The 23,927-nt window shown below is 44.3% G+C and overlaps 1 protein-coding gene across 6 annotated transcripts in view; it reads left to right on the top strand.

Annotated features, from left to right (window-relative positions):
- Nucleotides 1-21,063, top strand: part of LOC106590975 (F-box only protein 11) — a 46,759-nt gene extending 25,696 nt beyond the window's left edge. For 5 of the 6 annotated variants that reach the window (XM_045724842.2, XM_045724836.2, XM_045724859.2 and 2 more), the window contains 13 exons: nucleotides 5,765-5,876; nucleotides 6,143-6,249; nucleotides 6,353-6,490; nucleotides 12,337-12,554; nucleotides 12,732-12,912; nucleotides 13,140-13,262; nucleotides 13,651-13,736; nucleotides 13,944-14,020; nucleotides 14,285-14,539; nucleotides 18,002-18,109; nucleotides 18,274-18,382; nucleotides 18,892-18,990; nucleotides 19,279-21,063. In XM_045724842.2, coding sequence (XP_045580798.1) covers nucleotides 5,765-5,876; nucleotides 6,143-6,249; nucleotides 6,353-6,490; nucleotides 12,337-12,554; nucleotides 12,732-12,912; nucleotides 13,140-13,262; nucleotides 13,651-13,736; nucleotides 13,944-14,020; nucleotides 14,285-14,539; nucleotides 18,002-18,109; nucleotides 18,274-18,382; nucleotides 18,892-18,990; nucleotides 19,279-19,408 — 1,743 coding nt within the window. In that variant the 3' untranslated portion in view covers nucleotides 19,409-21,063. The remainder of the gene's footprint in view (nucleotides 1-5,764; nucleotides 5,877-6,142; nucleotides 6,250-6,352; nucleotides 6,491-12,336; nucleotides 12,555-12,731; nucleotides 12,913-13,139; nucleotides 13,263-13,650; nucleotides 13,737-13,943; nucleotides 14,021-14,284; nucleotides 14,540-18,001; nucleotides 18,110-18,273; nucleotides 18,383-18,891; nucleotides 18,991-19,278) is intronic. The other variant, XR_006771243.2, reaches the window with a different exon arrangement.
- The last annotated feature ends 2,864 nt before the right edge of the window (nucleotides 21,064-23,927 follow it).

Genomic DNA, 23,927 nt, shown 5'->3' with positions numbered 1-23,927 from the left:
GTCCTCATATTGTCATATTGACTCTGTACTGTGGTCCTCATATTGTCATATTGACTCTGTACAGTGGTCCTCATAATGTTGTCATATTGACTCTTTACTGTGGTCCTCATCTTATTGACTCTGTACTGTGGTCCTCATATTGTCATATTGACTCTGTACAGTGGTCCTCATAATGTTGTCACATTGACTCTACAGTGGTCCTCATCATGTTGTCATATTGGCTCTGTACAGTGGACCTCGTCATATTCACTCTGTACAGTGGACCTCGTCATATTGTCTTATTGGCTCTGTACTGTGGTCCTCATATTGTCATATTGACTCTGTACTGTGGTCCTCATATTGTCATATTGACTCTGTACTGTGGTCCTCATATTGTCATATTGACTCTGTACTGTGGTCCTCATATTGTCATATTGACTCTGTACTGTGGTCCTCATATTGTCATATTGACTCTGTACAGTGGTCCTCATAATGTTGTCATATTGACTCTTTACTGTGGTCCTCATCTTATTGACTCTGTACTGTGGTCCTCATATTGTCATATTGACTCTGTACAGTGGTCCTCATAATGTTGTCATATTGACTCTTTACTGTGGTCCTCATCTTATTGACTCTGTACAGTGGTCCTCATCATATTGTCATATTCACTCTGTATAGTGGTCCTCATCATATTGTCATATTGACTCTGTACTGTGGTCCTCATCATGTTGACTCTGTACTGTGGTCCTCATCATGTTGACTCTGTACCGTGGTCCTCATCATATTGACTCTGTACCGTGGTCCTCATCATATTGACTCTGTACCGTGGTCCTCATCATATTGACTCTGTACCGTGGTCCTCATCACATTGACTCTGTACCGTGGTCCTCATCACATTGACTCTGTACCGTGGTCCTCATCACATTGACTCTGTACCGTGGTCCTCATCACATTGACTCTGTACCGTGGTCCTCATCACATTGACTCTGTACCGTGGTCCTCATCACATTGACTCTGTACCGTGGTCCTCATCACATTGACTCTGTACCGTGGTCCTCATCACATTGACTCTGTACCGTGGTCCTCATCACATTGACTCTGTACCGTGGTCCTCATCACATTGACTCTGTACAGTGGTCCTCATCACATTGACTCTACAGTGGTCCTCATCATGTTGTCATATTGGCTCTGTACAGTGGACCTCGTCATATTCACTCTGTACAGTGGACCTCGTCATATTGACTCTGTACAGTGGACCTCGTCATATTGACTCTGTACAGTGGTCCTCATTGTCATATTGGCACTGTACTGTAGTCCTCATGATATTGTCAAATTGACTCTGCACGGTGGTTCTCGTCAAATTGACTCTGTACGGTGGTTCTCGTCAAATTGACTCTGTACGGTGGTCCTCGTAATCAAATGTTATTAGTCACATGCGCTGAATACAACAGGTGTAGACCTTAGTGAAATGCTTACTTACGAGCCCTTAACCAATAATGAGGTTTCCAAAAAATATGGATAAGAATTAGAGATGAAAGTAACAAGTAATTAAAGAGCAGCAGTAAAATAACAATAGCGAGACTATATACAGGGGGGTACTGATACACAGTCAATGTGCGGGGGCACCGGTTAGTTGAGGTAGTATGTACATGTAGGTAGAGTTATTAAAGTGACTATGCATAGATGATAACAACAGAGAGTAGCAGCGGTGTGGAGAGGGGGGGGCAATGCAAATAGTCCGGGTAGCCATTTGACTAGATGTTCAGGAGTCTTATGGCTTGGGGGTAGAAGCTGTTTAGAAGCCTCTTCGACCTAGACTTGGCGCTCCGGTAGCACTTGCCGTGCGGTAGCAGAGAGAACAGTCTATGACTAGGGTGGCTGGAGTCTGACAATTTTTGGGGCCTTCCTCTGACACCTCCTGATATAGAGGTCCTGGATGGCAGGAAGCTTGGCCCCAGTGATGTACTGGGCCATTCACACTACCCTCTGTAGTGCCTTGCGGTCGGAGGCCGAGCAGTTGCCATACCAGGCAGTGATTCAACCGGTCAGGATGCTCTCGATGGTGCAGCTGTAGAACCCTTTGAGGATCTGATGACCCAGGCCAAATCCTTTCAGTCTCCTGAGGGGGAATAGGTTTTGTCAAGCGCTCTTCACTGTCTTGTGTCGTGTCTTTGGGGCACCATTAAACTGAAGACTTGTTAATAATAATAACAGGGAGTTATTTTTATAATTATTACGCAATTAAACTGATTAATCGTTTAACTGTAATCAACTAGGAGATCGGGGCACCAAGGAAAATATTCAGATTACAAAGTTATAATTTTCCTAATATAACTTTCCTATATTATAACACTATATTATATTGTAGTATAGGCCAATTATCTTCTGGTTTAAATGGTGTATTTTACCTCACGTCCAGTCTCATTCCAAACGTCGTAAATTGTTGTATCTGCACAAATCCAGCCTTTACTAAAGTCATCCATACATCAATTGTCTTAAAATCATTTATTTACTAAACTAAGTAATTCACAGAAGGCATACAAACAGTAGTTATCGTTACAAAGAAATGGTAGAGGAATGTGCCCTTGTGGGCTAAACAGGCATGGCGGCCTGTTAAACAAAGGGTCATAAAGGGCAGCTGAGAAGACACTACAGAGTTGATAAATATTAACAATTGATATGCTAATCCTTTGCACATGAACGCTCACTCATTCGGGAACAATTGCAATCAATATGTATATACACTGCTCAAAAAAATAAAGGGAACACTTAAACAACACAGTGTAGCTCCAAGTCAATCACACTTCTGTGAAATCAAACAATCCACTTAGGAAGCAACACTGATTGACAATACATTTCACATGCTGTTGTGCAAATGGAATAGACAACAGGTGGAAATTATAGGCAATTAGCAAGACACCCCCAATAAAGGAGTGGTTCTGTAGGTGGGGACCACAGACCACTTCTCAGTTCCTATGCTTCCTGGCTGATGTTTTGGTTACTTTTGAATGCTGGCAGTGCTTTCACTCTTGTGGTAGCATGAGACGGAGTCTACAACCCACACAAGTGGCTCAGGTAGTGCAGCTCATCCAGGATGGCACATCAATGCTAGCTGTGGCAAGAAGGTTTGCTGTGTCTGTCAGCGTAGTGTCTAAAGCATGGAGGCGCTACCAGGAGACAGGCCAGTACATCAGGAGACGTGGAGGAGGTCGTAGGAGGGCAACAACCCAGCAGCAGGACCGCTACTTCCGCCTTTGTGCAAGGAGGAGCACTGCCAGAGCCCTGCAAAATTACCTCCAGCAGGCCACAAATGTGCATGTGTCTGCTCAAACGGTCAGAAACAGACTCCATGAGGGTGGTATGAGGGCCCGACGTCCACAGGTGGGGGTTGTGCTTACAGCCCAACACCGTGCAGGACGTTTGGCATTTGCCAGAGAACACCAAGATTGGCAAATTCGCCACTGGCGCCCCGTGCTCTTCACAGATGAAAGCAGGTTCACACTGAGCACGTGACAGACATGACAGAGTCTGGAGATGCCGTGGAGAACGTTCTGCTGCCTGCAACATCCTTCAGCATGACCGGTTTGGCAGTGGGTCAGTCATGGTGTGGGGTGGCATTTCATTGGGGGGCCGCACAGCCCTCCATGTGCTCGCCAGAGGTAGCCTGACTGCCATTAGGTACCGGGATGAGATCCTCAGACCCCTTGTGAGACCATATGCTGGTGCGGTTGGCCCTGGGTTCCTCCTAATGCAAGACAATGCTAGACCTCATGTGGCTGGAGTGTGTCAGCAGTTCCTGCAAGAGGAAGGCATTGATGCTATGGACTGGCCCGCCCGTTCCCCAGACCTGAATCCAATTTAGCACATCTGGGACATCATGTCTCGCTCCATCCACCAACGCCATGTTGCACCACAGACTGTCCAGGAGTTGGCGGATGCTTTAGTCCAGGTCGGTGAGGAGATCCCTCAGGAGACTATCCGCCACGTCATCAGGAGCATGCCCAGGCATTGTAGGGAGGTCATACAGGCACGTGGAGGCCATACACACTACTGAGCCTCATTTTGACTTGTTTTAAGGACATTACATCAAAGTTGGATCAGCCTGTAGTGTGGTTTTCCACTTTAATTTTGAGTGTGACTCCAAATCCAGACCTCCATGGGTTGATAAATTGGATTTCCATTGATTATTTTTGTGTGATTTTGTTGTCAGCACATTCAACTATGTAAAGAAAAAAGTATTTAATAAGATTATTTCTTTCATTCAGGTCTAGGATGTGTTGTTTAAGTGTTCCCTTTATTTTTTTGAGCAGTATATTTACGCTCAGTGTGTGTCGGGATCCTTGTTGGAGAGTTTTGTCCTGTTCTCTCTCGGTTAGAATGGATCTTTCAAAGCGACATTCATTAATGTCGTTATAGAATGGATGTTTCGTCGGTCTTCACGTTCAATGATATAATTTCTAGCTGCAGACTATTAATTAATATCAAAGACTTGTTCTTATTCTGTCGGTATCGGTAGTCTAAAAGTTAACTTTCAGTAGAGGAATTGGGTGGTCAAACCTATTGGCCAACTCGTCATGGAGTGGAAGCCTGGTCTGAAGAAAGTAAATCAGGGTGGGGTTTTATACGTGAACATAGAACAGGCTTGTCACATGACGCCTGGTCCTGTCTGTGTCCCTGGGGGTGTGCCGATGATTGATTTAAGCTTTGAACAGAAATACATTGAACAGAAATACATTCTATCACATTAACATCAGTACATAGCATCTCAACGTATTCCAAATAGCTTTATCCTTATTAATACATTTTATACAACCATTTAGATGCAAGTCCCATAACTGAGGCTATTATATAAACAGTATTATGGTAATATGGCTATATTGTCTCTTCTGAGTATCACAAAATTGTACCAAGCGGACCAGTTCGTAGCTGGATTCTTCACCAATCTTTTATACCTTCTCCAGAACATAAATGTCGTTCGGTTCCCCAATTCTGTGAGTTGGAAGAATTTCCTCTGTCTCTCTATGAAACCCCTCTGTGTCTCAACTGGGCCATGCGGCAGGAGATTCTCCTCTAGAATTTTACCACCCCTTCACACAGGGCCTGGGTGTGGGGAGGTAGGTTGGGGGATGGTGGAAGGGGGAGGGGGTCAACTGTCCTTACTGTACTCAAAGAGGGCAACGTCATGACACTTGGTATGCTTGGACCATGGTAGTTTGGTGGTGGTGTGGAGACCAAGGTACTTGAATCTCTCAACTTGCTCCACTGCAGCCCCGTCGATGAGAATGGGGGCGTGCTCGGTCCTCTTTTTCCTGTAGTCCACAATCATCTCCTTTGTCTTGATCACGTTGAGGGCGAGGTTGTTGTCTTGGCACCACACGACCAGGTCTCTGACCTCCCTATAGGCTGTCTCGTTGTTGTCGGTGATCAGGCCTACCACTCTTGTCATCGGCAAATTTAATGGTGTTGGAGTCGTGCCTGGCCGTGCAGTCATGAGTGAACAGGGAGTACAGGAGGGGACTGAGCACCCACCCCTGAGGGGCCCCTGTGTTGAGGATCAGCGTGGCAGATGTGTTGTTACCTACCCATGCCACCTGGGGGCGGTCATATTGACTCTGTGTAGTCGGCATCACCGTGTTGTCATATTGACTCTGTACAGTGGTCCTCAGCATACAAAGGGAACTGTTGACATGATATCAGTTGTGGATGTTAGTCATATGTTATGAATGATTCCTATCGTAGTCCTATGTAATAAACTAACTCCCTTATGTTTGTCTGCCTCTCTTAGTTTAATCCTGATGATAAGTCTGCCCAGCACCACAATGCCCACCACTGTCTGGAGATTACAGTCAACTGCAGTCCCATCATTGACCACTGTATCATACGCAGCACTTGCACAGGTACCTTACAACACAATGTCTCCATCTCTCCACAGACCTATCTGCCTTTCACTAAGCATAGTTTTAGCATCTCAGACCTACCTAGTGCAATCTAATTTTCATGACACCTAAATGTATTATAGTGATCATAGCTCATAGGGCGATATTTTGGCAGTGTCTTCCACACATGGAATTGAGACAGTGGGTGGGTATCTGTCTGAGAAGTGTAGTGGACACACCGGGCTCTACCATGCTCACCTGGCTGGCTCTACACCTGTTGGTTTCAGTGGGCTCAGCGGTCTGTGTGAGCGGCCAAGGCGCTTGTCCCACCATCAAACACTGCAACATCAGCGACTGTGAGAACGTGGGGCTTTACATCACCGACCATGCACAGGTAGGTAACGCACACCACTCTTTCCATATGGCACTTGATTACTCAAATCATCCCATTTCCAAGACTGTGCTGTGAAACTCTGCAACTCATTCTTCGTTCCCAGGGAATCTACGAGGACAATGAGATCTCCAACAACGCTCTGGCAGGGATCTGGGTGAAAAACCATGGCAACCCTATCATCAGACGGAACCACATCCACCATGGCAGAGACGTGGGCGTCTTTACCTTCGACCACGGCATGGTGAGATGACACTATTGTTCTGGTCTGGTTACCACTGAGATGATGCTTCATTGGGGTTGCAAAGGGTTGGGATTTTGAGGAATTTTGCTTAAATTCATCAAAAAAGTTAGCTTATAACAGTGAACCTTTTTTTGTGTGATACACAAGGTAATTCTGGGTCTTGTGGCATATTTTGGTTAAACTATCCCCAATTCAATGGAATTGCAACTCTCTGCATGCACAGTGCATTCTTCCATCACATGTACAGCTGATTCTCAAGATCTTGCACACTAATGAGATGCTATAGAGCCCACACTACTACACTGTCTGAGCCAAGGACTACATGCTTTCTGGTAAGTTTTGATTACACTACTGGGTGGGGTGAATATATTTCATATGACGTAATTTTTTGTTGTTGTTAATTAGCAAATAGTAGCCTACAGCAAAGTGTGTTCAAATCATTTCTAACTTGTTAACAGTTTCTGCTAGTTAGTTTTTGCTACCATGTGGGTTTTAGCTTGCTTGAGCCTGCTAACTGAGGCGTGTTAATTCACCTGTTTCCATACATGTTTCATTTTCAAATATTTATCTTACAAAGGAGTTGTTTAACCTGTTAGGGCTAGGGGGCAGTATTGACACGGCTGGATAAAAAACATACCCGATTTAATCTGGTTACCACTCCTACCCAGTAACTAGAATATGTATATACTTATTACATATGGATAGAAAACACCCTACATTTTCTAAAACTGTTTGAATGGTGTCTGTGAGTATAACAGAACTCAAATGGCAGGTCAAAACCTGAGAGATTCCTTTACAGGAAGTGGCCTGTCTGACCATTTCTTGAACTTCTTTTCCATCTCTATCATTTACTAAGGATCTCTGCTCTAACGTGACACTTCCCACGTCGTCCATAGGCGCTCAGAGCCCGGGAAAAAACAGAATGTCGTCATTCCAGCCCCAGGCTGAAACACATTATCGCCTTTCTCAAGTGGCCGATCAAGGGACACTGGGCTTAGGCGCGTGACCCGACCGCCCCCGCCTTTGGGATTTTTTCCTCTGTTTGCCGAAAAGGAGATTCCCTGTCGGAATATTAGCGCTTTTCTATGAGAAAAATGGCGTAAAAATTGATTTTAAACAGCGGTTGACATGCTTCGAAGTACGGTAATGGAATATTTAGAATTTTATTGTCACGAATTGCGCCATGCGCGCGACACTTCTTTACTCTTTCGGATAGTGTCTGGAACGCACGAACAAAACGCCGCTATTCGGATATAACGATGGATTATTTTGGACCAAACCAACATTTGTTATTGAAGTAGCAGTCCTGGGTGTGCATTCTGACGAAGACAACAAAAGGTAATCAAACTTTTATAATAGTAAATATGATTATGGTGAGTGCTAAACTTGCCGGGTGTCTAAATAGCGAGCCCGTGATGCCTGGGCTATGTACTTAGAATATTGCAAAATGTGCTTTCACCAAAAAGCTATTTTAAAATCGGACATATCGAGTGCATAGAGGAGGTCTGTATCTATAATTCTTAAAATAATTGTTATGCTTTTTGTGAACGTTTATCGTGAGTAATTTAGTAAAATGTTAGTGAATTCCCCGGAAGTTTGCGGGGGGTATGCTAGTTCTGAACGTCACATGCTAATGTAAAAAGCTGGTTTTTGATATAAATATGAACTTGATTGAACAAAACATGCATGTATTGTATAACATAATGTCCTAGGGTTGTCATCTGATGAAGATCATCAAAGGTGAGTGCTGCATTTAGCTGTCTTCTGGGTTTTGGTGACATTATATGCTGGCTTGAAAAATGGGTGTCTGATTATTTCTGGCTTGGTACTCTGCTGACATAATCTAATGTTTTGCTTTCGTTGTAAAGCCTTTTTGAAATCGGACAGTGTGGTTAGATTAACGAGAGTCTTGTCTTTAAATAGCTGTAAAATAGTCATATGTTTGAGAAATTGAAGTAATAGGATTTTTAAGGTTTTGAAAATCGCGCCACAGGCTGCAAGTGGCTGTTACGTAGGTGGGACGAATTCGTCCCGCCTAGCCCAGAGAGGTTAATCTAACTGCTTAACTATTTATTTGTACATGGAATTGTATTTTTATTTTAAAAAAAAAATTCTGATCTTTCCAGGAAAATGCCACGGGCACTGCACTATCTGATGTGTGGAGACATTTCACTGCAGCTAATGTAGAAGGAAAAGCTGTGTACATTTGCAAATATTGTGCCAAATCATATGTGAAGAATGCAACAAAGCTGCAGAATCATTTGGTCAAGTGCATAAAGTTCCCTCAGCGCTCACAACAAGCAACATCTGACAAAAGTCCCTCTACTTCTGATTCCAGGTGCTGCTGCTATCGATAAGGTGTCTGCTTCATCATTTTCACCTCGATTATACGTTTTTTTGACTCAATGGAAGAACGTAGTCAGAGACATGCTGATGAATGTCTTGCTTGAGCTGTGTATGCAACTGGTTCACCTCTGATGCTCACAGGCAATGTGTATTGGAAGAGATTTCTGAATGTTCTTCGCCCAGCATACACCCCTCCAACCAGACATGTTTTATCTACTAATTTGCTGGATGCAAAGTTCAACAGAAAGTTCAAGTGAAGGTCAAGCAAATCATAGAGAAAGCAGACTGTTCTGCAATCATCTCTGATGGTTTGTTGAATGTTCATGGGCAAGAAATAATTAACTACATCTCCACCCCTCAACCAGTATTCTACAAGAGCACAGACAGAAGGGACAACAGACACACCAGTCTCTATAAGGTATTTATTTGCACTGGTGACAGACAATGCTGTGAACATGAAGTCTGCTTGGTTTAAAGTGGAGGAGTCCTACCCTCACATCACACCCATTGGCTGTGCTGCTCATGCGTTGAATCTGCTCCTCAAGGACATCATGGCACTGAAAACAATGGATATACTCTACAAGAGAGCCAAGGAAATGGTTCAGTATGTGAAGGGTCATCAAGTTATACCTCACCAAGCAAAGTGAGAAGAATAAGAGCACCACATTGAAGCTGCCCAGCAACACCTGTTGGGGTGATGTTGTCATCATGTTTGACAGTCTCCTGGAGGGGAAGGAGTCTCTCCAAGAAATGGCCATATCACAGTCTGCTGATATGGAGAGCCCCATTAAAAGGATTCTCCTGGATGATGTATTTTGGGAGAGAGTAGTAAGCAGCCTGAAATTCCTGAAACCTATAGCAGTAGCCATTGCACGGATTGAGGGAGACAATGCCATCCTGTCTGATGTTCAGACTCTGCTTGCAGATGTAAGAGAAGAAATCCGTACTGCCCTGCCCACTTCACTGTTGCTCCAAGCAGAGGAAACTGCAGTTCTGAAATGCATCAAAAAGCGTGAAGACTTCTGCCTGAAGCCCATACACGCCGCAGCGTACATGTTGGACCCCAAATATGCTGGCAAGAGCATACTGTCTGGTGCAGAGAACAACCGTGTCTCGCCACCTTGGCCTGGATGAGGGCAAGGTTCTTGGCAGTCTGGCGAAGTACACTTCCAAGTAAGGGCTTTGGGATGGAGATGCAATATGGCAGTTGAGCCAACATATCTCATCAGCCACCTGGTGGAAGGGACTTTTTCCCCCTGATGCCTCTATCCTCCAAATCCCAACAACAGCTGCTTCGGAGTGCAACTGGTCCTTGTTTGGCACACACACACATCAAAGCACGCAACAGGCTGACCAATACAAGGGTTGAAAAATTGGTCTCCATCCGGGCAAATTTGAGGCTTTTTGAGCCTGACAACAAGCCATCCTCAACAAGCTTGGGAAGTTACAGTGAAGATGAGGCCTCAATCTGATGTTCAAGAGGTGGACATTGAGGAAGTCCAGGGAGTCGACATGGAAGCTTGAGAGGAAGACAACCAAAGCTTTAGTTTCTAGACTATCATTTTACAGATGTATGTTGAAAACGTCTTTGGGAGATGCGATGGATCATTGGAGATCGTTCATTGAAATCATCCCATGAGAAGAGCCAACTCAATTAAAGTTGGATTTGTAACAATTTTTTAAAAATTATTATTTCTATTGGAAGGATTTAGTAATTTGCAATTGTCTACTTATGATAAGCTAAAAGGTTTCTGTTTCTGTCTCCATATGATATGGTAAATATATCCAATGCAAAAAAAAAAATCTACATTTAAATGGTATTAATATTCATTTGCATATATTTCCGTTAATTTCCATATATTCCCTTTAATTCCCACGGAAGGTTTCCACCTCTGAATATTCCCCAAAATGTGCTACCCTACGCTCCATATTGGTTTGGTCTGGCTACCCCTGAGATATGACGCTCCATATTGGTCTGGTCTGGCTACCCCTGAGAGATGACGCTCCATATTGGTCTGGTCTGGCTACCCCTGAGAGATGACGCTCCATATTGGTCTGGTCTGGCTACCCCTGAGAGATGACGCTCCATATTGGTCTGGTCTGGCTACCCCTGAGAGATGACGCTCCATATTGGTCTGGTCTGGCTACCCCTGAGAGATGACGCTCCATATTGGTCTGGTCTGGCTACCCCTGAGAGATGACGCTCCATATTGGTCTGGTCTGGCTACCCCTGAGAGATGACGCTCCATATTGGTCTGGTCTGGCTACCCCTGAGAGATGACGCTCCATATTGGTCTGGTCTGGCTACCCCTGAGAGATGACGCTCCATATTGGTCTGGTCTGGCTACCCCTGAGAGATGACGCTCCATATTGGTCTGGTCTGGCTACCCCTGAGAGATGACGCTCCATATTGGTCTGGTCTGGCTACCCCTGAGAGATGACGCTCCATATTGGTCTGGTCTGGCTACCCCTGAGAGATGACGCTCCATATTGGTCTGGTCTGGCTACCCCTGAGAGATGACGCTCCATATTGGTCTGGTCTGGCTACCCCTGAGAGATGACGCTCCATATTGGTCTGGTCTGGCTACCCCTGAGAGATGACGCTCCATATTGGTCTGGTCTGGCTACCCCTGAGAGATGACGCTCCATATTGGTCTGGTCTGGCTACCCCTGAGAGATGACGCTCCATATTGGTCTGGTCTGGCTACCCCTGAGAGATGACGCTCCATATTGGTCTGGTCTGGCTACCCCTGAGAGATGACGCTCCATATTGGTCTGGCCTGGCTACCCCTGAGAGATGACGCTCCATATTGGTCTGGCCTGGCTACCCCTGAGAGATGACGCTCCATATTGGTCTGGCCTGGCTACACCTGAGAGATGACGCTCCATTTTGGTCTGGACTACAGTTGTGACTAGAGGCTCTTTCTCATTTTTCCTCCAGCCCTTGCATCTTCTTGCTTCCTTCTCTATCGTATTGTAGGAGAATGTCTAAGGTCCCTCTCATCTGACATTCTTCAATGTGTTTTGAGGTGCGTATGCAAGGTAATGCGGAAAGAATTGAGGAAGAACCTTGGTTTCTACTGTAGCTGGCGTATAAAACTGTCTTTCTGCTGTAAATACTCACTCTGTAGCCGTTCTTGTTCTTAAAGAGAAGTGTTGCCTTCCGGTTTCATCCGACTGTAGGTTTTGAAGACCCACCACTGGTTTTAGTTACATAAACCTTAATCCACAGCTTCTAAAAACATGGAAATGTATTCCTACTTTTGGTTACACAAGACATCGGATTGAGGTCATTTTCTCAATAGGAAAGAAAAAGGTTTTTTTTAACACCTTGCTCTTCTCAAATGTATTTTGGAGAAGGTCTAAGGTTCCTTTCATGTGAAGTTCTTACCCAATGCTTTTTAAAGGAGGAGTGATGATCCGATGAATCGAGAAAATATGAATTGAGAAATAGCCATGGTATTCTTATTTATTACTGACGTGACTGTCTCCTCCTGCAGGGCTACTTTGAGAGCTGCAACATCCACAGGAACCGCATAGCTGGCTTTGAGGTGAAGGCGTACGCCAACCCCACGGTGGTGCGCTGTGAGATCCACCACGGACAGACGGGAGGGATCTACGTGCACGAGAAGGGCAGAGGACAGTTCATCGAGAACAAGATCTATGCAAACAACTTTGCTGGAGTGTGGGTCACCTCCAATAGCGATCCTACAATAAGGTCAGCGGGGTTTCAGTCAAATACATTCTCTTTTTCCAAAAAAAATCCTCTTTCGTGCTCTCTTTCGCTGTCTTGTCTCTCCCTTTGTCCATTATGCAATCTATATTGCATTGTATTGATGCTGATGTGTAAATGGATAGTCAATGGTACCATTTCTCCACGTTGTGTCAATCACAGGGGCAACGCCATCTTCAACGGTAACCAGGGTGGCGTTTACATATTCGGTGACGGCCGAGGCCTCATTGAGGGGAATGATATCTACGGTAACGCCTTGGCAGGGATCCAGATCAGGACAAACAGCTGCCCTATCGTACGACACAACAAGATCCACGACGGACAGCACGGGGGCATCTATGTGGTAAGTAGAGCTTTCTAGAACCTTTTTAAATGTGTATTTAAAGAAAGCACATAATCACATGTTTAGTACTTATGAAGCTTATAGCTGTGGTTTATCTGCAACCCTTTAGGATATTTAACCAGTATTAGCCTGCCATATTAGTGTTAAATGAACCTTCATACAGTAGGCAGCAGACTGACAGAGGATAAGGATGTTAGTAATGTAATTCATGTGTGTCTCCCCTGTAGCATGAAAAGGGACAGGGGGTGATTGAGGAGAATGAGGTCTACAGCAACACGCTGGCAGGAGTCTGGGTGACCACAGGAAGCACACCTGTCCTCAGGAGGAACAGGATACATAGTGGGAAACAGGTATGCACATAGAGGGAGGTAGATGGAGAGTTGTATTTATTAGGGATCCCTCTTCCTGGGGTCCAAACATACCAAAGCACCCACATTACATGTAAAACAGTGAACTATGTTTGTACTGAATGAGCTAAAGATAAAACGGTACATCATATAACATCCCTACACCACCACATATCCACAATACAACATGTTCAATACCACCATACAACAATATCACAATGTGTGTGTATGCATGTGTCTGGAGAGAGATAGATGGAGAGAGAGAGATGGGGGGGCAGTTGGCTCCATGGGCCACTCATCTACCACGGATGGATGAATGAACGAATGAAATTTGCCAATAACCTGCAAACTAAACACTCCCACCTCCCCTCTTGTCTTGTGGGTCATGCAGGTTGGTGTCTACTTCTACGACAACGGCCATGGAGTGTTGGAGGACAATGATATCTACAACCACATGTACTCTGGAGTTCAAATCAGGTCAGTGAAAGGGCTGGAACTCAAAATGAATAGACAACCACACGGTGGGACCCACTGACAACCTGTGTAAATAATATAGTGCATGTTGCTGTTTTAAATCATCCGTTAAATGCCTTTATTATCACATTGCTATGCACTTTTGTCATACTATTGATTTGAATTATATGCATTGATTGATTTGTTGGTTAATGTTTCCCACTGTAACAGAACTGGAAGCAATCCCAAAATCAGACGGAACAAGATATGGGGAGGTCAAAATGGAGGCATTCTGGTTTACAACTCAGGTGAGAAACCAACTGTTAGTCTCTATCCATCCATTCTCCTCTCAGCTTGATTTTGTCTTGGGAGGGGTGAAGCAAGCACATAATTTCTTCAGAAAGTGTACCTTTTCTACATGAAATTCATGATGCAGAACAGTTAAGACACCCTGGATTCACAGGGTCTGAGTGGAGTGGCTCCATCATATTCCTGTGTCACTCAGATGCTCCCTCATGAACTCTGGAACCATGCTACATGACCTCTTGGCTGATATCCTGACTGTGTTTCAGGTTTGGGCTTCATCGAGGACAATGAGATATTTGACAACGCCATGGCGGGGGTGTGGATAAAGACAGACAGCAACCCCACCCTCCGGAGGAATAAGATCCACGACGGGCGTGACGGAGGGATCTGTATATTCAACGGAGGACGAGGTTTACTGGAGGAGAACGATATCTTCAGGAACGCCCAGGCAGGGGTCCTCATCAGCACCAACAGCCACCCCATCCTGAGGAAGAACAGGATATTTGACGGCTTTGCTGCAGGTGGGCGACGCTATGCTAGAAAGCAGGGTTCAGTCCAGAGTTGTGTTCATTAGGCACCATATGAAGGAAAGCAGACTGAAAGGGGGAGGGACTACTTGGATTGGTCCAATAAGAAATGTTAATTTCTTTTGTTGCAAAAAATGTATTTGACTTTGTGTGCGTATTAAGCATGACCGGGCAGTATTTAGCTTTGACTCCATGTGATTAATAGACAGTCATAGGTAGACGTTAACCCTATCAGTCCCGAGACTCCAGCTAAAATCGGCTTTTTGTTTATCTGACTTAAATTTTTTACCATTTTATTTTCAGGATGACCAGGGCTGAACACAAAACAATTTCACATTAACAGTTGCATTCATGAGTTTTATAGACTGTAAAAATAAATAAGGTCCTCTCAAGCAAAAACCTGATCAAAATGAATTCGTATGAATGCTGTAAGCACAGACATTGTTTTCTCCCTGGGAAATGAATATCCAACTAGTCAGTAACAACTGTGTGGAGTTTGTGACAGCAACTATGTGAGCTTATCACAGTATTATACACACAATGTATTATACACACAAGAAGAAACCCTTACCTTCTAACGATTCTTGTGTAGCTTGTTAGCGACGTAGAGCAAATACATGTCACGTGCATTTTTCTCGAGTCCCAGCTTTTCATAGATGACTTGTAGCTCAAACCATTGACTCTACAGACGTTTTTGTAAAAAGACCCAGGATCCACCCTTGTCTCACAAAACAGCTCAAACACAATGTTTAAATGGGGTTAGAATTCCAAATTGCGCCAGGGTTGCAGTGGGTTAATTGAAGAGGTGAGGCCCAATCCCAAATGGACACATGACCAAACGTATGTGGACATCTGCTCATCGAACATCTCAGTCCAAAATCATAGGCATTAATATCGAGTTGCTCCCCCCCCTTTGCTTCCCCTTACTGGAAAGGCTTTCCACTAGATGGTGGAACATTGCTGTGGGGACTTTCTTACATATTAGTGAGGTCGGGCACTGATGATTAGGCCTGGCTCACAGTCGGCGTTCCAATTCATCCCAAAGGTGTTCAATGGGGTTGAAGTCAGGGATAGTTACGTTCCACACCGATCTCGACAATCCATTTCTGTATGGACCTCGCTTTGTGCAAGGGTGCATTGTCATGCAGGAAAGGGCCCAAACTGTTACCACAAAGTTGGAAGCGGAATCATTTAGAATGTAATTGTATGTTGTAGCATTACGATTTTCCTTCACTGGAGCTACATTTTTTTAAATTATTTGACCTTTATTTAACTAGGCAAGTCAGTTAAGAACAAATTCTTATTTTCAATGACGGCCTACCAGGGACAGAAAGACAGATTTTTACCTTGTCAGCTTGGGGATTCGATCCAGCAACCGGTTACTGGCCCAACGCTCTAACCACTAGGCTACCTGCCACGCCTAGCCCGAACCATGAAAAACAGCCCCAGACCATTAATCCTCCTCCAATGCACTATGCATTCAGCAGGTAGCGTTCTCCTGACATCCGCCAAACCCCGATTCGTCCGTCGGACTGCCAGATGGTGAAGCGTGATTCGTCACTCCAGAGAACTCGTTTCCACTACTCCAGAGTCCAATGATGGCAAGCACACAAGCCTAAGATCACCATGCGCAATGCCAAGTGACGGCTGGAGTGGCATTGGCTTGGAATTGTGCATGGTAATCTTAGGCTTGTGTGCGGCTGCTCGGAAACCCATTTCATGGTGCTCCCGACAAACGGTTATTGTGCTGACGTTGATCCCAGAGGCAGTTTGGAACTCGGTTGTGAGTGTTTCAACTGAGGACAGGCGATTTTTTTTAATTTTTATATATATATATATATTTTTTTATTATTATTATTTTCTTACCTCCTTTAGCACTCGGCAGTCCCGTTCTGTGAACTTGTGGCCTTCCGTTTCGCGGCTGACCCGTTGTTGCTCCTACACGTTTCCTCTTCACAATATTAGACGGAGTCAGCTCTAGCAGGGCAGAAACTTGACAAACTGATTTGTTGGAAAGGTGGCATCCTATGATGGTGCCATGTTGAAAGTCACTGAGCTCTTCAGTAACACCATTCTACTGCCAAAGTTTGTCTATGGAGATTGCATGGCTGTGTGCTCAATTTTATACACCAGTCAGCAACTGGTGTGGCGGAAATAGCCGAATCCACTAATTTGAAGGGGTGTCCACATACTTTTGTATCTACAGTGCCTTCAAAGTATTCAGACCCCTTGACCTTTTCCACATTTTGTTACATCACAGCCTTATTCTAAAGTGCATTATATTTAAATAGAATCCTCAGCAATCTACACACAATAACCCAGAATGACAAAGTGAAAACTGTTTATTTTTTATTTTTGCTATGAGACTGAAAATTGAGCTCCATTACATCCTGTTTCCATTTATCACCCTTGAGATGTTTCTACAACTTGATTGGAGTTCACCTGTGGTAAATTACATTTATTTAGAAAGGCACACACCTGTCTATATAAGGTCAGAGCAGGTCTGTAGGTACCAACAAAATGGAATGTCCCCAAGAACACAGTGGCCTCCATTCTTAAATGGAAGAAGTTTGAAACCACCAAGACTCTTTATAGAGCTGGCTGCCCGGCCAAACTGAGCAATCGGGGGAGAAGGGCCTTGGTCAGGGAGGTGACCATGGTCACTCTGACAGAGCTCTAGAAGTTCCTCTGTGGAGATGGGAGAGTTTGCCAGAAGGCACCTTAAGAAACAAGATTATCTGGTCTGATGAAACCAAGATTGAACTCTTTGGCCTGAATGCCAAGCATCACGCCTGGAAGAAACCTGGCACCATCCCTACGGTGAAGCATGGTAGTTGCAGCATCATGCTGTGGGGGTGTTTTCTCAGCTGCAGGGACTAGTCAGGATTGAAGCAAAGATGAACTGAGCAAATTACAGAGAGGTCCTTGATGAAAACCTGCTCCAGAGCGCTCAGGACCTCATACTGGGGCGAAGGTTCACCTTCCAACAGGACAACGACCCCAAGCACACAGCCAAGACAACGCAGGAGTGGCTTCGGGTCAAGTCTCTGAATGTCCTTGAGTGGCCCAGCCAGAGCCCGGACTTGAACCCGATCGAACATCACCGGAGAGACCTGAAAATAACTGTGCAGCAACACTTCCCATCCAACCTGACAGAGCTTGAGAGGATCTGCAGAGAAAGGGAGAAACTCCCCAAATACAGGTGTGCCAAGCTTGTAGCGTCATACCCAAGAAGACTCGAGGCTGTATTTGCTGCCAAAGGTGCTTTGACAAAGTACTGAGTAAAGGGTCTGAATACTGATGTGAATTTCTAAAAACCTGTTTTTGCTTTGTCATTATAGTTTAACTATATTATACTAATGAAATCCTCTCAGATCTGCACAGGTGCTTAGGGGGTCCTGAATCTCCACTTCCCCCATGCTGATCCTGACCTGTCTCTGTTTCTATGTCCACCAGGTATTGAGATCACCAATCATGCCACGGCAACCCTAGAGGGCAATCAGATCTTCAACAACCGCTTTGGAGGGTTGTTTCTCGCATCGGGTGTCAACGTTACAATGAAAGGTAAAAGTGAACGTATTGTTACTAGAATCTATAGGAACTACTTATGCTCAGTCTCTTTGGCAAAATGGTGGTTTTGAATTCTCTGAAATTGCCTCTAAATTACTTTTTTTATCTGTACCTGGTCTGATCCAACCCCCCCTCCCGTTCTCCTGTATCCCCCCCAGATAACAAAATAATGAACAATCAAGATGCCATTGAAAAAGCTGTGAGCAGAGGTCAGTGCCTGTACAAGATTTCCAGTTACACCAGCTATCCAATGCACGATTTTTACAGGTAATAATTTCTTACCCTGTGTGTATAGATATCTCTACACATATCTGGATATATAGATAGAGAGAGAGATCTCTACACCTATCTGGATATATAGATAGAGAGCGTTAGAGATATCTTTACACATCTGGATATATATATATATATATATATAGAGCGAGCGAGAGAGAGTTAGATCTCCACACATCTGGATATATAGATGGAGAGATCTCCACACACATCTGGATATATAGATAGAGAGATCTCCACACACATCTGGATTTATAGATAGAGATCGTCATGCAGTGGGGTATTCCAGAAAGCAGGATTATGAAGTTAGTCAGCAAACTTGGATAAACAGCCACATACAACTCTTGATTTTCTGGTTTATTGAGAATGCTAAGTCTGTATTTCTCAAAAAGATGAAGTTATTTTAAGCAATGTTGGACTCATTGATCCATCTGTCCACTTTAATGGATGAAACTCATTTGGCTCGTCACCTGTTTCTTTGTTCTGTCCCTTCGTGTGGTCAGGTGTCACACCTGTAACACAACAGACCGCAACGCCATCTGTGTGAACTGCATCAAGAAGTGCCACCAGGGGCACGACGTTGAGTTCATTAGGCATGATAGGTACGTTACTGTTCTGTTTAATGCCTTTTTAATGACAGCGATATTTCACGCTAAATTACTTTTAATTATATCTGGTTTTATATTGTGCAAAACCTCTCCCTCCTGTGCCAAATTATATCTCACATTCAAATCTGTTTGTGTACAGTAATTGACTTTAAGAAATGTGAGAAATCTAAAGAGCTGACTGGAGATGTGAAAGTATTTCAGTGGCTACTTGATCAGTTGATATTTCCTCCCTGTCTTCCACTTCAGTCATGTTCAATATAATATTCTGTACCTTCTCTGTAGATTCTTCTGTGACTGTGGAGCCGGAACCTTGTCAAACCCCTGCACGCTAGCCGGAGAGCCTACGCACGACACAGACACACTGTACGACTCCGCCCCTCCTATAGAGTCCAATACGCTGCAACACAACTGAGCTGGACCTCCCACCTCCGGATCTATTCCCTATATAGTGCACTACTTTTGACTAGGACCCTATGCTGGCCAGGTCAAAAGTGGTCCACTATGTAGGGAATAGGGTGCCATTTTGGACCGTCACAGAAACTCCTCTTTGTTCAGCTAACTTGTCCACTAATGCATGGGAAGGAGGAAAAATACAATACAAACTGTTATAAATATTTCAATTGTTTCACACATGAAAATATGTAAAAATGGATGTTGTGGTGGATAAAGACAAGCTGAAAGGAGACATACATTTATATACTGAAAAATGTTCTGCTGTGGATACACCGCCCCCCCTTGTTTTCCTTCCCAGCGACGTATTGGCGGAGAGGAGAGGACCTGGTCGAAAGTAGTGCCCTATGAAGGGAATAGGATGCCATTTCGGACTCGGAGATATTGACTCAGGTTGAAGGAGAATGAATGGGAAGCATTGCAGTTTTATAACGGAGCTGGGGAGAGGTGGATGGACGCTAGCCATCTTCATGCCCCCCCCCCCCGCCGCCTTTGCGAAGTGGTCAAGTCAGACTGTAGTTATTGTACAGAGCCATGAATGATGGCAGGACAGCACAGCAACGCTCAGAGCCATAAAAGGAACCAGTTCCTCGCCACACACTGCCTATGTCTCCAGGCAGCAAACCCCCGTGGCGTTGGTATGGATACAACAAATGAAATATTAATGACCTAGCACTTCCGCTTTTAATTTTTTGGATGAAAACAAAGTTTTTGATTTTAAATGCTTTTTTCCCCTGTAGCTTTGTATTTTCATGCAAAAATGTTACTGTACTTGAATGTCTTATTTTATTAAATATAATAGTTTTTTTGGGTTATTCAACCATAGACTTGCTGTAAGTGTACTCATGTCGCAGTATCTACGTTCTTTCTGTGAAAGAGAAAAAAAAAAGAAAAAAAAATGTTGACTTTCAAATGTGAGACTTTTAGAATTGATCTAGAACTGGTTGTGGCTGTTTCGAGTCTGAACACCTTTTCTTTTTGTCTGCAATATGGAGTTCAAGGAGCCATGAATGCTTCTCTACATATTTCCTATTTGGACCATACTGCAGGTAAACCTCAGTATTATTGTCAAAGTATAAGCGCTGGATTCAATTCGTATTGTGGGAAATCTGACCTAAATTTAGGGTAATTTCCGATTGAGCCGACACATGCAACTTTCACTGTGAAAGCAGGAACATTGATTTAAAGACATTCTATAACGCAGATCTTCTGTAATACGGATTGAATCCAGCCCTCAGTCTTGTGAAATCACAGCTCTCTTCATTTAGGCTCCAGGGTGTACTGTAGTGCTTTCCTAGTCTGGTCCCAGATCTGTTTGTGCCGTTTCCCATAATGACCACAGGAGTTGTCAACGCCACACGAACAGATCTGGGACCGACCAGGGGAGTGGAGCTTTTTTTTAGTAACACTAGAGCTCTACGGAATGAGACTAAGTATCCACACAGCAGTAAATGGTTTATTACGTTCCCCTCCACCCCATCCATGTTTATTGGTGACTGTGGGCTCTCAAACAGCTTGAATTGTATGCATGTACCATAACACCCAGACTTAATATATTGTTGAGTATTCAATAACCATTATGTAGATGCTAGTGAATTAAAAGGGTTTACTTTCCTAGATAGAGAAAACTGGTGATTTTTTTAAAATTAACTTTATTAGATGATAATACATTAGTGACTTGTGGAAAAGAGCAGAAACTACAAAGAGAAGGAAAAGGGTGTATTCAGGGATGGGAAAGGTTTAATGTTGCAGATAGAATGAATACTTTGACAAATGCATTGTATAGAACACAGTATCTAAACGTTTTCTAAAGTTATGTCCTAAACAGGCCCCAACAACAAAACGGAGCATCTTCACAGGTTGCCGATCATCTGGACGAGCAAGGCAAACTATATGCCAGGGTCTTCAGCATACAAACACAGCTTCCTGTGAAAAAAAAAAAAAATACAACTATTTTGTTTATGACACCATATCAATTCAATTGATTATTTTATTCCTGTACAGCGAGTGCACCACAGTATGTGTTAGAGATGCTGACAAGTCTGAACACCCTGGAAGTATACCGTCTAACTATTTGAAAGGGGGATACCTAGTCAGTTTTACAAAATTGCATTTACCCCACCATCAGAGGTTCGGGGGACTGCCTTAATATTTGCTCATGGGTAGAACAGCTCTGCAAGTATCAATAGTGTACAAAACATTAAGGACAGACTGACCAGGTGAATCCAGATAAAAGCTATGATAACTTATTGATGTCACCTGTTAAATCCACTTCAATCAGTGTAGATGATGGGGAGGACACTGGTTAAAGGGTTTTTAAGCCTTGAGTTGGATTTTGGGGGGGGGGGGGGGGGTCGCGCAACTCAATATTAGCAAGGTGTTCTAAATGTGCGGTATACTCTGTACGTTGGTTACATCAAATGTGCAGTTTAGCTGAGCAACTATCGTCATTACGGCCAGTATGTGCTTCCAAAAAAAAAAGTTCTAAGTAGAAATTTACAAGCAACTGAAAAAATATATATATATTTTTGGCACCTCCGATGTATTGTGCAGTCGTAGACTTGACCTGTGCATGGCAGTAATGAGTGATTTACATTGGGAGGTGCCGAATAGACAAGCAACCGAAAGCATGCAGATTTCTATTTTGACTTAAGCACATACCGGCTGTAACGGGAGTAAAAGATCGACAGCTCTGCAAGCGTTATGTTGAGCAACTAACGCAGACCTGCCAACTGAATTTTTGAGTACCAGTTCAGCGTGACGGCGCGCATGCAATGCTCAAACCATAGGCTAAACATGTTGCATTTGCCTAACGTTGGCAGAAGACTGCCTCTGCAGGAATGGAAGGCTATAGACTTACGGATACTTAGTAATAATTTGCTGCTCTTCAGTAGCTAACTAAAAACAAATTTAAATGTACAACCCTTGTATTTTCTGACAAGGTGGTGCTGATGTAGTCAACTTCCCCCTCCAGGAAGTTGGAGCATTTAAAAAAAAAAACATGTGACTGTCATTTCCAGAAACCTAGAGTCACAAATGATATCAATGTAGCCAAAACAGAAGTCTGGTGTTGGATCCTAAATGAAACAGGTGTTTCTAGGTTTAATTTAGGCGTAATGATTATTAGGTGTCTTTATTTGGATAGTCTAGTGAAAATATACTGCTGAAAAAAATAAAGGGAACACTTAAACAACACAATGTAACTCCAAGTCAATCACACTTCTGTGAAATCAAACTGTCCACTTAGGAAGCAATACCGATTAACAATAAATTCCACATGCTGTTGTGCAAATGGAATAGACAACAGGTGGAAATTATAGGAAATTAGCAAGACACCCCCAATAAAGAAGTGGTTCGGCAGGTGGTGACCACAGACCACTTCTCAGTTCTTATGCTTCCTGGCTGATGTTTTGGTCACTTTTGAATGCTGGCGGTGCTTTCACTCTAGTGGTAGCATGAGATGGAGTCTACAACCCACACAAGTTGCTCAGGTAGTGCAGCTCATCCAGGATGGCGCATCAATGCGAGCTGTGGCAAGAAGGTTTGCTGTGTCTGTCAGCGTAGTGTCCAGAGCATGGAGGCACTACCAGGAGACAGGCCAGTACATCAGGAGACGTGGAGGAGGCCGTAAGAGGGCAACAACCCAGCAGCAGGACTGCTACCTCCACCTTTGTGCAAGGAGGAGCAGGAGGGGCACTGCCAGAGCCCTGCAAAATTACCTCCAGCAGGCCACAAATGTGCATGTGTCTGCTCAAACGGTCAGAAACAGACTCCATGAGGGTGGTATGAGGGCCCGACGTCCACAGGTGGGGGTTACAGCCCAACACCGTGCAGGATGTTTGGCATTTGCCAGAGAACACCAAGATTGGCAAATTCGCCACTGGCGCCCTGTGCTCTTCACAGATGAAGCAGGTTCACACTGAGCACATGTGACAGACGTGACAGAGTCTGGAGACGCCGTGGAGAACGTTCTGCTGCCTGCAACATCCTCCAGCATGACCGGTTTGGCGGTGGGTCAGTCATGGTGTGGGGTGGCATTTCTTTGGGGGGCTGCACAGCCCTCCATGTGCTCGCCAGAGATAGCCTGACTGCCATTAGGTACCGAGATGAGATCCTCAGACCCCTTGTGAGACCATATGCTGGTGCGGTTGGCCCTGGGTTCCTCCTAATGCAAGACAATGCTAGACCTCATGTGGCTGGAGTGTGTCAGCAGTTCCTGCAAGAGGAAGGCATTGATGCTATGGACTGGCCCACCTGTTCCCCAGACCTGAATCCAATTGAGCACATCTGGGACATCATGTCTCGCTCCATCCACCAATGCCACGTTGCACCACAGACTGTCCAGGAGTTGGCGGATGCTTTAGTCCAGGTCTGGGAGGAGATCCCTCAGGAGATCATCCACCACCGCATCAGGAGCATGCCCAGGTGTTGTAGGGAGGTCATACAGGCACGTGGAGGCCACACACACTACTGAGCCTCAT

The sequence above is a fragment of the Salmo salar genome, chromosome 01 (assembly GCF_965601325.2).
Source record: "Salmo salar chromosome 01, fSalSal1, whole genome shotgun sequence".
Classification (NCBI taxonomy): domain Eukaryota; kingdom Metazoa; phylum Chordata; class Actinopteri; order Salmoniformes; family Salmonidae; genus Salmo; species Salmo salar.
The sequence above is the reverse complement of the archived record's forward strand: the minus strand, read 5'-3'. Positions and strand labels throughout refer to the sequence as shown.